This window comes from Phacochoerus africanus, chromosome 16, assembly GCF_016906955.1.
Source record: "Phacochoerus africanus isolate WHEZ1 chromosome 16, ROS_Pafr_v1, whole genome shotgun sequence".
Classification (NCBI taxonomy): Eukaryota; Metazoa; Chordata; class Mammalia; order Artiodactyla; family Suidae; genus Phacochoerus; species Phacochoerus africanus.
In genome coordinates, this window is record NC_062559.1 from 40,481,589 (window position 1) to 40,494,325 (window position 12,737).

Here is a 12,737-nt window from a genome sequence, read left to right on the forward strand (position 1 = left end):
GACTGCAGGCTAAGCTTGCTAAACAAAATGAAACTTTGAGTAATAACGAGCTTGGTCATTAGCCTCCAAAGCCTCAAGATGGGAGCTGAATGATTCCAGCCAGTCCCTGCAGCAGACAAGCCTTTAAAGTTTGCAAAGTACTTTTCCTACCTCATCTCTTTAATCTAACTGTCTCTTTGAGAAGAGTGTTAACAACAGGGAAAGGCCTGGGGAGGTCAAATGCTGTCCAAAGTCACACACCTAGTGCACCACACACAGGGACTGGAACCCAGGTCGCCTGGCACCAAGTCTGTTCTCTCCCCTCCTGTTGCCTGGACCTCCATTCTGGACCTAACTGGGTTCATAATTGGATATAGTACAGAGGAGGTGGGAGTCCAGGGTGAGCCTATCCTGCTTTCCTGCAAACCCACCTCCCAAGGAGACGGTTCTAACAGCCTCTGAAAGAATTCGGTATCAGAAAAGAGAAACCTGTATTGGAGATGAAAATACCAACTCCAAATCAGCACCGACAGAGTATGCCAATCATTGTCCCGCCAGCAGTAAACCGTATTTAATAGGATGTTTTGGGGAGTCCAGGTTCCTATTGTTTCCTTACCTGGAATCAAAGAATGTGCCATCCAGAAGTGTGCCATTGTAATGATACCTGAGAAAGTCCCCGCTTTGACTTCGCCGCTCACAGTTTTCAGGCACGACTTTATTCTCAATGGAAATGCCATCCTTGGGATTGTGGAGGTCCAATAATGCGACATCAAAGACCAGAGATGCCTGTCCAGGAATGTCTTTCCCTAGAGTGGAATGAAGGAAGATGACGACACCCGGACATAAGATTTAGGAAGCACTTTGCAACACAAAGCTCACTGCGTCGGTGTTACACATTCCCTGAAGTGTTCAAGCCAAGGAAACAAATGTTCTTCCGCATCTTGGGCAGTCCCCTGTGGTGTCTAACCACGCTGTCTCACCATGGCCTCCACCCAGGGATGGGCTGGCGGGCATAACTTGAAGTCTGACCTCATCAGAAAAGGGGGCCGACCAATAGTAACGACATGGAGGCTACTGGGACCACATTTTCTACGCTTGTGCTGGCAAGTCAAGGCTCTACCCAGGTGTAAACCCAAATACATACCTCTCTCTGTGGGTTTCTGTTTGTGTATGGATGTGAATCACAGACACTTAAAGGCACAAATTCTAAAGCTCAGATTTGGTTCTGGAGAACACTGCATAGACCTGTTCTTTGGAACTCACAGCCCAGCCCATTTTCTTTTCCTTTTTTTTTTTTTTTTTTTTTTTTTTTTTTATGGACTGCACTGGCAGCATGTGGAGGTTCCCAGGCTAGGGGTCTAATCAGAGCTGTAGCCGCTGGCCTACACCGCAGCCACAGGAACGCTGGATCCGAGCCGCATCTGTGACCTGTGCCACAACTCACAGCAATGCCCAGATCCTTAACCCACTGAGCAAGGCCAGAGATCGAACCCACATCCTCATGGATGCTAGTCAGGTTCGTTAACCTCTGAGCCACAAGAGGAACTCCCCACCTTTTTTTAAAGAGGTAAAAGTTCAAAACAAGATATAAATAAAACTAAAGTTAGCTGAGATGAGAGGGGGGAAATGGCACCCATGGTCCAAAAAATAAACAGTCCTCAAATCATTTCTATCGCACTTCTTGGACCTTCCTAACAGTTAGGATTTATTGAATACGTGCAACATGAAGAGATTACTGGGCACTAGCTCTTCCTGCAAAGATCAACATCAACCAATAAGTGACTCTAAATCCAGTCCTCTAGGATAAAAGGAAGTTACCTGGCAAACCACCTATCTCAACACTCTTACATGCCATTTTTATGCCATGCAAAGGGGTAAGGCTGGGTAAGTGAACCACCGGGCATGCCGAGCCTGTGCTCCTTCAACTGGCCTTTTGGCAGAGCCCATCCTTCTGTCTCCTTTCCCTCAAAGGAAGAGTGAAGTCTGTTTTAAGTGGGCTGCTGAGTCAGCCTCTGGAATGCCAGGTGTGGTTAAGCCCTGAAAGCAGGTATGGGTGTGGGTAGGTGTGCTATAGAATGTTAATCTTTCGTAATTTTCTGTATCATTTGATTTAATAGAAAATCAAAAGTCTTAAAAGTAATTCCAGAGTTCCCATCTTGGCGCAGCAGAAACGAATCCGAATAGGAACCATGAGGTTGAGGGTTCGATCCCTGGCCTTGCTCATTGGGTTAAGGATCCGGCATTGCCATGAGCTGTGGTGTAGGTCACAGATGTGGCTTGGATCTGGCATTGCTGTGGCTGTGGTGTAGGCCAATAGCAACAGTTCCAATTCAACCCCTAGCCTGGGAACCTCCATATGCCATGGGTGTGGCCCTAAAAAGACAAAAGACAAAAAATAAATAAATATTTTTTTAAAAAAGTAATCCCAAGGTTTCAATTTTTCTAGCATTACCATGTACCATTTGCATGCTTGCTTTTTAAATTTTTTTTCCTAACAAATATATGTCTATATATATATATATATATTTTTTTTTTTTTTTTGGTCTGCACCTGTGGCATGCAGAAGTTCCCAGGAATCAAACCCAAGCCACAGCAGTAACCAGAGCCACAGCAATGACAATGCCAGATCCTTAACCCACTGAGCGACCAGGGAACTCCATAGTTTTTTTTAGAACAACTTCATTGAGATATAATTCCCACACTATACAATTTACCTATTTAAATGTATATCTGGATAGCTGAGCACAGTATCAAAATATAAAGCATTTTAAAATAACCACTTTAAATAAACTATTTGTTTTAAATATTTAAAGTGTTATTTATTTTATTTTATTGTTTGTTTGTTTGGTTTTTAGGGCTGCACCCACAGCATATGGAGGTTCCCAGGCTAGGGATCCAATAGGAGCTACAGCTGCCGGCCTACACCACAGCCACAGCAATGCTAGATCCAAGCCGCGTCTGCAACCTATACCACAGCTCACGGCAAAGCCGGATCCCTAACCCACTGAGCAGGGACAGGGATTGAACCCGAAACCTCATGGTTCCTAGTCGGATTCATTTCCGCTGCACCACGACGGGAACTCCCCAAAAGTGTTATTTATTTGAAATAAATAAATCACATTTCTCATGTCATGCTAGGTGTCTAGTTTTATTTGGTACATCATATTCATGTGGAAGACAACAAAAGGATTTGGGAGCCAAGGAGAATGACCTTGCATTAGCTAAGGATGAGGCAGTTTGAGTATCATTAAGGATAATAACATGTTTAGGGAAGAGAAAATTAAGATATATTTACGGCAATTATAAAAATTAAGATATATTTTCAAGCTTTATTTTCCTTTTAGCAGGTTTTTAAAGAAACTATCTACAGATCCCCAATAATAAACACAGAGGTGGACAGGAGAGAAGGCCCCCCACCTCCTGCTTTGTAGACCAAGAGCCAGGAAGCATAGCTTGGAAAACATTATATTAGGGAATTATTAGAAGTTGGGTACCACTGTCAGTAAACTTCTTAAATAGCATCATGTTTTCATTTCTATTCTTAACTACATATATCTGCTTATTTAAATGCAGGGAAGACCCACGGTTGTATCAGCCTGTCAGTGCGATTAAATGTGCCTGAAATACAAACATGAGTAGCTGAGATAAATTCTATTTATCAGGAGTTCCCGTCGTGGCGCAGTGGTTAACGAATCCGACTAGGAACCATGAGGTTGCGGGTTCGGTCCCTGCCCTTGCTCAGTGGGTTAACGACCCGGCGTTGCGGTGAGCTGTGGTGTAGGTTGCAGACGCGGCCCGGATCCCGTGTTGCTCTGGCTCTGGTGTAGGCCGGTGGCTACAGCTCCGATTTGACCCCTAGCCTGGGAACCTCCATATGCCGTGGGAGCGGCCCAAGAAATAGCAAAAAAAAAAAAAAAGTTCTATTTATCAGCCAGTATTCTCTTTGCTCTCACAGTAAACTACAAACTGGACACTAGTTCAAATTAATGTGTTTTCTAAAATTATGCTTTGCATTTGTCCTCATGGAGCTAATGTCACAGGTAAGACCCATCCAGGAGGTACAAATCAGTGAAAAAAAGACAATTCTAGCAGCATATGCTAAATTGTTACCTCTTTTTTTTTTTTTTTCCCGCTTTTTAGGGTTGCACCCGAGGCATATGAGATTCCCCAGGCTCGGGGTCAAATCAGAGCTACAGCTGCCAGCCTACACCACAGCCACAACAACGCAGGATCTGAGCCACGTCTGGGACCTACACCCCAGCTCATGGCAACGCCGGATCATTCACCCACTGAGCAAGGCCAGGGATCGAACCCGCAACCTCATGGTTCCTAGTCGGATTCATTTCCACTGTGCCGCGACGGGAACTCCGCTAAATTTCTACCTTGATGTCTACAACCTTTTCCTGTCTCGTTCAAATCTCTTTTCACAGCAGGGAAAGGCTGGAGAGGTTGGTGTCCAAGGACATAGCTTATGAGGCAATGGCAGACGGCTTACTTAGGACACCCACGACCGTGAATAGGTGGAGAATTCCACAACCTACTCATCAGACAGCAGATGATCTAGACTAGCAACGTCCAACAGAACTTTCTGCAGATGGGAATGCTCTGGGGTGTACTGTCCAGGAGACAGCACTTAAGTATGTCAACGGTGGCAGTATGGCCAAGGTACAGAATTTGAACTTCTGTTTCTTTTAACTTAAATGTAAATAGCCATCTGTAGCTAGTGGCTCTCATACTGGACACTGCACGTCTAGACCAAAAGCTCTGGCGGGTTTCGCGTGGTAAGTTAACCACTGCAATAGAAATAAGGACAGCTGAGAGTGGCTGGAAGAACCAGAAGCACTTACCATCTCCGTCTTCTCCATAGGCCAGAAAAGGAGGTATGGTGATGATGCGCTTTTCCCCCACACACATCCCCAGCAGCCCTTTGTCCATGCCGGGAATCAGCCAGCCGATTCCCACATATGTGTCATATGTTTTCATGCGATTGTGACTGAAAACCAATGAAAAAGGGGAAAAGTTCCATATCATGCGGGCATTTCTAACTCATCTTTCAAAAGGGTTTTGTTACCCAAGCACTCAGCTGACCAAGGAACCCTTGGTCATCCCTGGAGAAAAGGCATGCATACATCTTTGCTCCCAATCACAGAGCAGTTGGGAAGAGTCCCTTTGCAGGTTTCCCCATGGGCAAAAAAAGCAGATGAGACAGAAGGAACGAAGGGGCATTTCAAGGATATCACGACAAGTAGCGGAACTTACCTCGAATCAAACAGTGTCCCATCCAAGAACGTTCCGTTGTAGTGGTACCTTACAAAATCAGACACCTGGATGGTCCGAGAGCAACTGGGGGGCTTGAAATAAGTGTGAACCTGAACCTGATCTTCCGAATTCCAAATATCCATCAGAAGGACATCAAAATGAAGCACTGAATTTGGGGGGATAACACCAGCTAGAAAATAAGAGTTCATATTAAGAAGCTGCGGCCTTTCGGGCCAGACGAATAAACACCTAGGATGCTGCCGTGGTGAACGGAAGCCAAAAGGGCTCAAGGAGTCACCTACAGTTCCAAAATGAGCCATGCTCCCTCCATCTTTCCTCCAAATGAAATTCAAAGAAAAGCGAAAAAACATTTTCCTCTCAACAAGGGTTACATTCAATACACCTGTGTTAACAACACTTCTTTCATCTCTAGAGTAAATAAACTTAAGGTGAAATTTTAGTTGTGTGTTTTCACTGCTTCTCATTTCCCCCAACCTAAAGCTTCCAAAGATTCTCTAGTCTGACTGACTGAAGAGCCTGCAGATGTTCTGGTCGTTTCGGCAGAGGGTGTTTACACACACAGAACAGATACTTACAAACTCCTTCACTTCCGTAGGCGAGCTTTGGGGGGATCTTCACAAAACGCCTCTCATTTACACACATCCCGACCAGGGCTTGGTCCATCCCTGCAATCAGCTGCCCTTTTCCCACAAACACGTTGAAAGTGGAGTCTCTGTCATAGCTGAAGACCCAAAGGTAGGGAGAGAGAAGGAAAAGTCTAACCAACTCTTCTCTTAGGGAAACCAACCTGTAAAAATGTACCCATGGACAGAGTGCAAAGCCAAACGCCCACACAGGAGTTACTGATGCAGGAAATGTCTTCACTGGACACGCTTGCAGGGCTGGAATGTTTTAATTACCTTGAATATTGCCAGCAAATCTAGTTAAGTAAACATCAGCATAACTCTCTCTAGAAGAAAGTATACGTTAAGTGTGTTGTGAAATAGCTACCAATTCTTCCATTTAAAAAAAAGAGTTTATTCTGTTTCTATGTGATTGGTACCTAACAGCAACATCACAGATACACTAATGTGCAAATTAATACAAATTTTCTTTTCTTAAGTCAATAAGTTAAGCAAAGAGGCAGCGTGGTATAGGAGGAAGGGCACTTAAATTCTCTTAATCTCAGCTTCCTCCCCTGTAAACTATGAGTGATAATAATAGCCCATCCTAAGACCTGCACGATATAACAATGTGAAAAGTGCTCTGAAAACCTAAGGGTTATGGCCAGTAGTGCTATGAGTAACGATTTCAGGTTCTAGAAGGTTTGATGTAGGCTGAAATCACTCACACATGAGTTTTAAAGGCTAACTGGTGATGGCCTTAAATAGGAAGATAAACAATGGCATCATGGCTATGATCCAAACTCTGCTCCTCTTCAGTGTCAAATTTAGCAGCAGCGAGAGGGAGCCTATTAGGAGACTGTGCCAGGTGCTCTGGGGGAACATTAAAAAAGTCCAAGGCGTGGACTTTGCCTACAAATGTCTTATAAACTGGCAGAGACACTCGCAGAGTTTCAGACATTGTGTTTAAGAAAGCGACTACAGGGCTTGGTTTTTAATAATGAAACACTAGAAATAACTTAGAAGTTCAAGAGTATGGCACTGAGTGTATACAAGGCAAGGACATATACTAAAATGTCTGTGGTCATTAAAAATAACAGATTTCTGCTCTAGGGGTGTAATGTACAGCATTTCTATACATTACCGCAGTTTATGATACTATGTAGCGAACATACTTAATGGTGACTATAGTTAATACTGTGTTGCATATTCAAAGTCGATAAGAAAGTAGATCTTAAAAATTGTCATCACAAGAAAAAAAATTGTTTAACTATGCATGGTTTTTTAGCAATGAATGGTGGGTTTTGGTGGGTTTTTTTTTGTTTTTTTGGTCTTGTCTAGGGCAGCACCTGTGGCATGTGAAGGTTCCCAGGCTAGGGGTCTAACCGGAGCTGTAGCCGCCAGCCTAAGCCAGGGCTACAGCAATGCGGGATCCGAGCCATGTCTGTGACCTACACCGCAGCTCATGGCAATGCCAGATCCTTAACCCACTGAGCGAGGCCAGGGATCGAACCCACAACCTCATGATTCCTAGTCAGATTCGTTAACCACTGAGCCACAACAGGAACTCCTTGGCCTTTTTTTAAAGGGCTACACCCATGGCATATGGAAGTTCCTAGGCTAGGGGTCAAATGGCCGTGAGCTGCAGTGTAGGTCACAGACTCGGCTTGGATCCCACCTTGCTGTGGCTGTGGCATAGGCCAGCAGTTGCAGCTCATGGTCACACCAGATCCTTAACCCACTGAGTGAGGCCAGGGATCAAACCCACGTCCTCAAGGATACTACTCAGGTTTGTCATCGCTGAGCCACCACGGGAACTCCTTAATTATGTTTTTTTGGTTGTTGCTGTTGTCTTTTTTGCTATTTCTTGGGCCACTGCCGTGGCATATGGAGGTTCCCAGGCTAGGGGTCGAATCGGAGCTGTAGCCACCAGCCTACTCCAGAGCCACAGCAACGAAGGATCCGAGCTGCGTCTGCAACCTATACCACAGCTCACGGCAACGCCAGATCCTTAACCCACTAAGCAAGGGCAGGGACCGAACCCTCAACCTCATGGTTCCTAGTTGGATTCGTTAACCACTGCGCCACGACGGGAACTCCCGGAACTCCTTAACTATGAATGTTAACTGCACTTACAGTGTGATCATTTTGCAACAAATACAAATACCAAATCATTATGTTGTACACCTGAAACTAATGCAATGTCATACGTCAATGATACCTCAATAAAATTGTTTTTTTAATTTCTAATCATTGGCATAGAAGGACATATACATTAAAGGAAAAGTGCAGGTTACAGAGCCACAGTATAAAATAATCCCATTTTGAATTTACATATATAGACAACAATGAAAAAAACCCACAAGGTGATGTGAAAATGTTATCCATGGTAATCTATGGGTAGGTGACTTAATTTGTCTTTGATCCTCTCTTAATTTCAAAATGATTACGGAATATAGTCAGCCCTCTGGAGCCTCAGATTTCATTTCACAGATTCAACCAACTGGGATTTAAAATACTTCTTACAATTCCAGAAAATTCCAAAAAGCAGAAACTTGAGGAGTTCCCTGGTGGCCCTAGCTAATTAAGGACCCGGCATTGTCACTGCTGTGGAGCAGGTTCAGTCCCTGGCCCAGGAACCTCATGTGTGGCAAAAAAAAAAACCAAAAAACAAACAAAAAAAACGAACAAACCCACAAAGGAAAAAAATAAGTTGAATTTGCCAAGCACTGGCGACTATTTATGTAGCATCAACATTAACATTGTATTTGGTATTGGAAGCAATCTAGAGATGATTTAAAATATGTGGGGAGTTCCCGTCGTGGCTCAGTGGTTAACGAATCCAACTAGGAACCATGAGGTTTCAGGTTCAATCCCTGGCCTTGCTCAGTGGGTGAATGATCCGGCCTTGTGGTGAGCTGTGGTGTAGGTCGCAGAAGAGGCTCGGATCCCGTGTTGCTGTGGCTGTGGTGTAGGCCGGCAGCTACAGCTCCGATTAGACCCCTAGCCTGGGAGCCTCCATATGCTGCGGGTGTGGCCGTAGAAAAAGATCCAAAAAAAATTTTTTTTAATTAAAAAAAATTTTTAATATATGGGAGGGTATGCCTTGGTTATATGCAAATACTACACCATTTTATATGAGGAACTTGAGCATCTGAGGATTTTAGTATCCGAAGGGGTCCTGGACTCAATCCTCCACAGACACCGAGGAACAACCAACCGTACCTGTGTAATAAAATGTCATGAGCTGCGGGAATTTACCTCATTAGGATGTGCTGCCCTTCACTGGGTAAATTACTTCCACCTTTTCCTCGCGGTCCCTAAAGAAGACAGTTTAGGAGAGCAGCACCGTGCACCTCACCTGCCGTCAGGGCCGCTTCCTCAGACCTGCCCCCTCCTTCCCTTTCTCTTAGTTTTACGGTCCATTTCACAGCCTTCCTTTCTCCAAGGTCAGTGAAAAGAAAGCAAGAGTCAAGTTCTGGCTGACAAGCCAGAGGACAAAAGCACATGGTCAGCTTTGTGCCCAACTCGGCTTGGCACCTCTGCCCTCTGTCTCTGAGGGACCAACATCCACCCCAGGGAATGCCAGCTCTTCCATTTCACTTGGCTGGAGCCTCACCACACCCTGAACCCTCACAAAACTGGAAGATGTGTGTAAATAAGGCTTCACAGACTCCCCAGGCACAGAACATGTGCAAATAGCAACAGTGTACAAGCTGGAAACTTTATATTTTTCACCCACAGAACCCAAATTTATATCACATTTTATTTTTTTAATTATTATTGATTCATAAGGTTGTGTCCATTTCCACTGTACAGCACAGTGACCAAGTCACACACACATACACATGCCTTTTCTTATACTATCTTCCATCCACAGAACCCAAGTTTAGAGAGTATTTATTATGTGTCAGGCACAGGGGCAACCTAAGCTCTTCTATACTTATTCCTCATACAACACTTTAATGTGAGTGCTGATACGCAGGCTCCTTGGAGGTGAAAAACCTTCCCAAGCTCACAAAGTTAGCCAAGTGGGGAAAAAAGCTAGAACCCAGAACTGTCTGACTCTTCCCCTCCACGCACAGGGCCTCCCCAGCAGGTGTAAAAGAACTGCTGTGGCCTCGAAGCATACATTTCATTCGATGGCTGCCTAAGCAAAGTGCTAAAAATCAAAAACATTTTTCTGAAAGAAAATTATAATTTACACACATGAGAAACTAACAATGAAATACCAGTCTTGTCTACAGCTGAAAACGCTGACCATCTGGAAAAATACGGTTGTTCTGAGCATCTGCGCTAATTAATCAGTACAACTGGCACAAATTCATGTGCAGTGTCCAGCCCAGAACTGGTCATGAAAATTATTTCTGCAAGCACTGGGATTAGAACTTACTCAGCCTGTCCTGGCATCTGGCTGATTTACACCTTTTCAGATGTCCCAGTCCAGGTCCTGCAGGAAGCAAGTAATCTGCCCAAACTAGGCAGCTCTAGGAAAGTTTAACCAAGGGGCTGTGTGCGGGGTGCAGAGAAACATTAAGGGACAATGCAGTACCTCTGGGGGTGGGTAGAGGGTGCTGTTGGTACGCCTGGGCCTAAAGGATCTAAGGATAGAGGAGGAGGTGCCAAAAAATGCACAAAAGCAGAAACTCACCTCCCAGCTGGCTGCCTAGCCCCCAGGGACCCAGGTGAGATTCAACACCCTCCCCAGGCTGAGTTCCACCACTGAGCTTGGGCCCAACTCAAAAGAGGGGAGGCCAACTCTGATGTTTCTGCCTCCTGCCTCCCACCCGACACCTCATGCTCCCCACGGTGACTCTGGGCTTCCCAGATCCTTTGCACAAAATGTTTCCCTCCAACAAACCACCTCTACCGGAAGCTAATGAACCCTGGAAGCTCCGAGGAAAGGCAAGCCAATAATGATCTGGTAAACTACCCATCTGCTACCCAAATGGAAAAATGAGAGGACGCTGTGATGGAAGAGAAGGAAAGTGAGGGAGAAGAGACAAGTGAGCAGGAACGCAAAGGAGGGAAAGGAGAGAGTGCATCCATGCACAGCTCCACGGAGGGTCAGACCCTGACATGTGAGCAGGTGGCCTGGATGGTCTTTGGTGCATTAAAATATCATTACAGGAAAAAGTTAGCAAAGGAGAGTAAAATCATTACATCGTTATTCTGGCTTTTTGTTTTTAAGCAACTGCACAAGGGATATAATGTCAGATCTCTGCAGATACTCTTTTTCTTTTTTTTCTTTTTGTCTTTTCTAGGGTCACTCCTGCGGCATGTGGAGGTTCCCAGGCTAGGGGTCCAGTCGGAGCTGTAGCCATCAGCCTACGCCAGAGCCACAGCAATGCGGGATCCGAGCCGAGTCTGCGACCTACACCACAGCTCACGGCAACAACGGATCCTTAACCCACTGAGCAAGGCCAGGGATCAAACCCACAACCTCATGGGTCCTAGTCAGATTCGTTAACCACTGAGCCACGACAGGAATTCCCCACAGATACTTCTTATTTTACACAAGTTCTCAGCCCAGCAAAATATAACTGACTTAAATAATCAATATGAATGTATACTTACTTGCAATGAACCACAAATAAAAATTAAAAGTAATGCTTAAGTCTTCAAAGGGGGCATTCGGTCAGCCTGCCAATGGCCTCAGAGGAGCCTCCTAAGATGAATGGAAAAGAACTTTTCCTAAAGTTAGCAGAACTGCCCTGGGCTAACACACAAGCAGCAGCGGCTTTGCTATAGAAAGGCTTGCCCTGAAGATTCACACTTCAAATGCTTCCCACCTAAGTGAGCATGTCCTGACTTGACCGGTCTTCCTGCCACTGCTCAACCCCTCCCGTTCATCCTGACACCATCCAAGGTGCTGCCCAGCTCACTGGCTCCTCTCTGAGACCCAGCCCTGCACTTAACAGGGGATTTACCACCCACGAGGGTGGGCACCAGACCCAAATGGAACTAATCAAATTCCAGTTAGTCAGCCTTACTGGCACCCAAAAGGTCTTGTATGTGACACAGAAAGCTTGCCGGGGCTCTCTTTCCGGGAGGGGGAAAATGAGGCCCCTCTGCAATCCCTCAGAGAGATGCAGAAAGTCTTCTCAGTTCATCATTCGGGATCCTCAGGAGGAATCCTTCTAAGAAGAAGGATTTTTTTTTGACCTTTTTTTTTTTTAAGGGTTGCATCTTTGGCCTACCAAAGTTCTCTGGCTAGGGGTCAAGCAGCTGCCAGCCACAGCCACAGCAACGCAGGATCCCAGCCCTGGAGCGAATTTCTTCCACAGTGGCCATGGCCTGGGCCAGGGCCTTCAAATAGAAAAATGCCAACCAAGGCCCATGGACCGTGACCATGAATCTTTGATCGAAGATCCCAGCATATTTACTTTTTTCTAACACCAGCGATACACTTTCGCCACAGCAAAGAGGCATCCACAAAGGGACAGATGAGAGAAAATGCAGTATACTTCCTTTTTTTTTAAAGGGTAATATTTAAAATAATCTTGTTGGGAGTTCCCGCTGCAGCTCAACAAAATCCATAGGTGGCATCTCTGCAGCATCAGGAGGCAGGTTCAATTCCCCCGCCTGGCACAGTGGGTTAAAAGGATCCTTGGAGTTCCCATCGTGGCTCAGAGGTTAACGAATCCAACTAGGAACCATGGGGTTGCGGGTTTGATCCCTGGCATTGCTCAGTGGGTTGAGGATCCGGCATTGCCGTGAGCTGTGGTGTAGGTTGCAGACTCGGCTCGGATCCTGAGTTGCTGTGGCTGGGGTGTAGGCCGGTAGCTATGGCTCCAATTAGACCCCTAGCCTGGGAACCTCCATATGCAGCGGGAGTGGCCCAAGAAATCACAATAAATAAATAAATAAATAAAA

General features: G+C 45.4%; 1 protein-coding gene across 1 annotated transcript in view; it reads right to left on the reverse strand.

The window, feature by feature from the left end:
• FKBP9 (FKBP prolyl isomerase 9) overlaps positions 1 to 12,737 on the reverse strand; it is a 44,439-nt gene that overhangs the window by 23,552 nt on the left and 8,150 nt on the right. Inside the window, exons 2-5 of the mRNA XM_047763092.1 lie at positions 5,835 to 5,980; positions 5,239 to 5,428; positions 4,827 to 4,972; positions 596 to 785 (exon numbers count right to left, since the gene is read on the reverse strand). Of these exons, the coding sequence (XP_047619048.1) occupies positions 596 to 785; positions 4,827 to 4,972; positions 5,239 to 5,428; positions 5,835 to 5,980 (672 nt within the window). The remainder of the gene's footprint in view (positions 1 to 595; positions 786 to 4,826; positions 4,973 to 5,238; positions 5,429 to 5,834; positions 5,981 to 12,737) is intronic.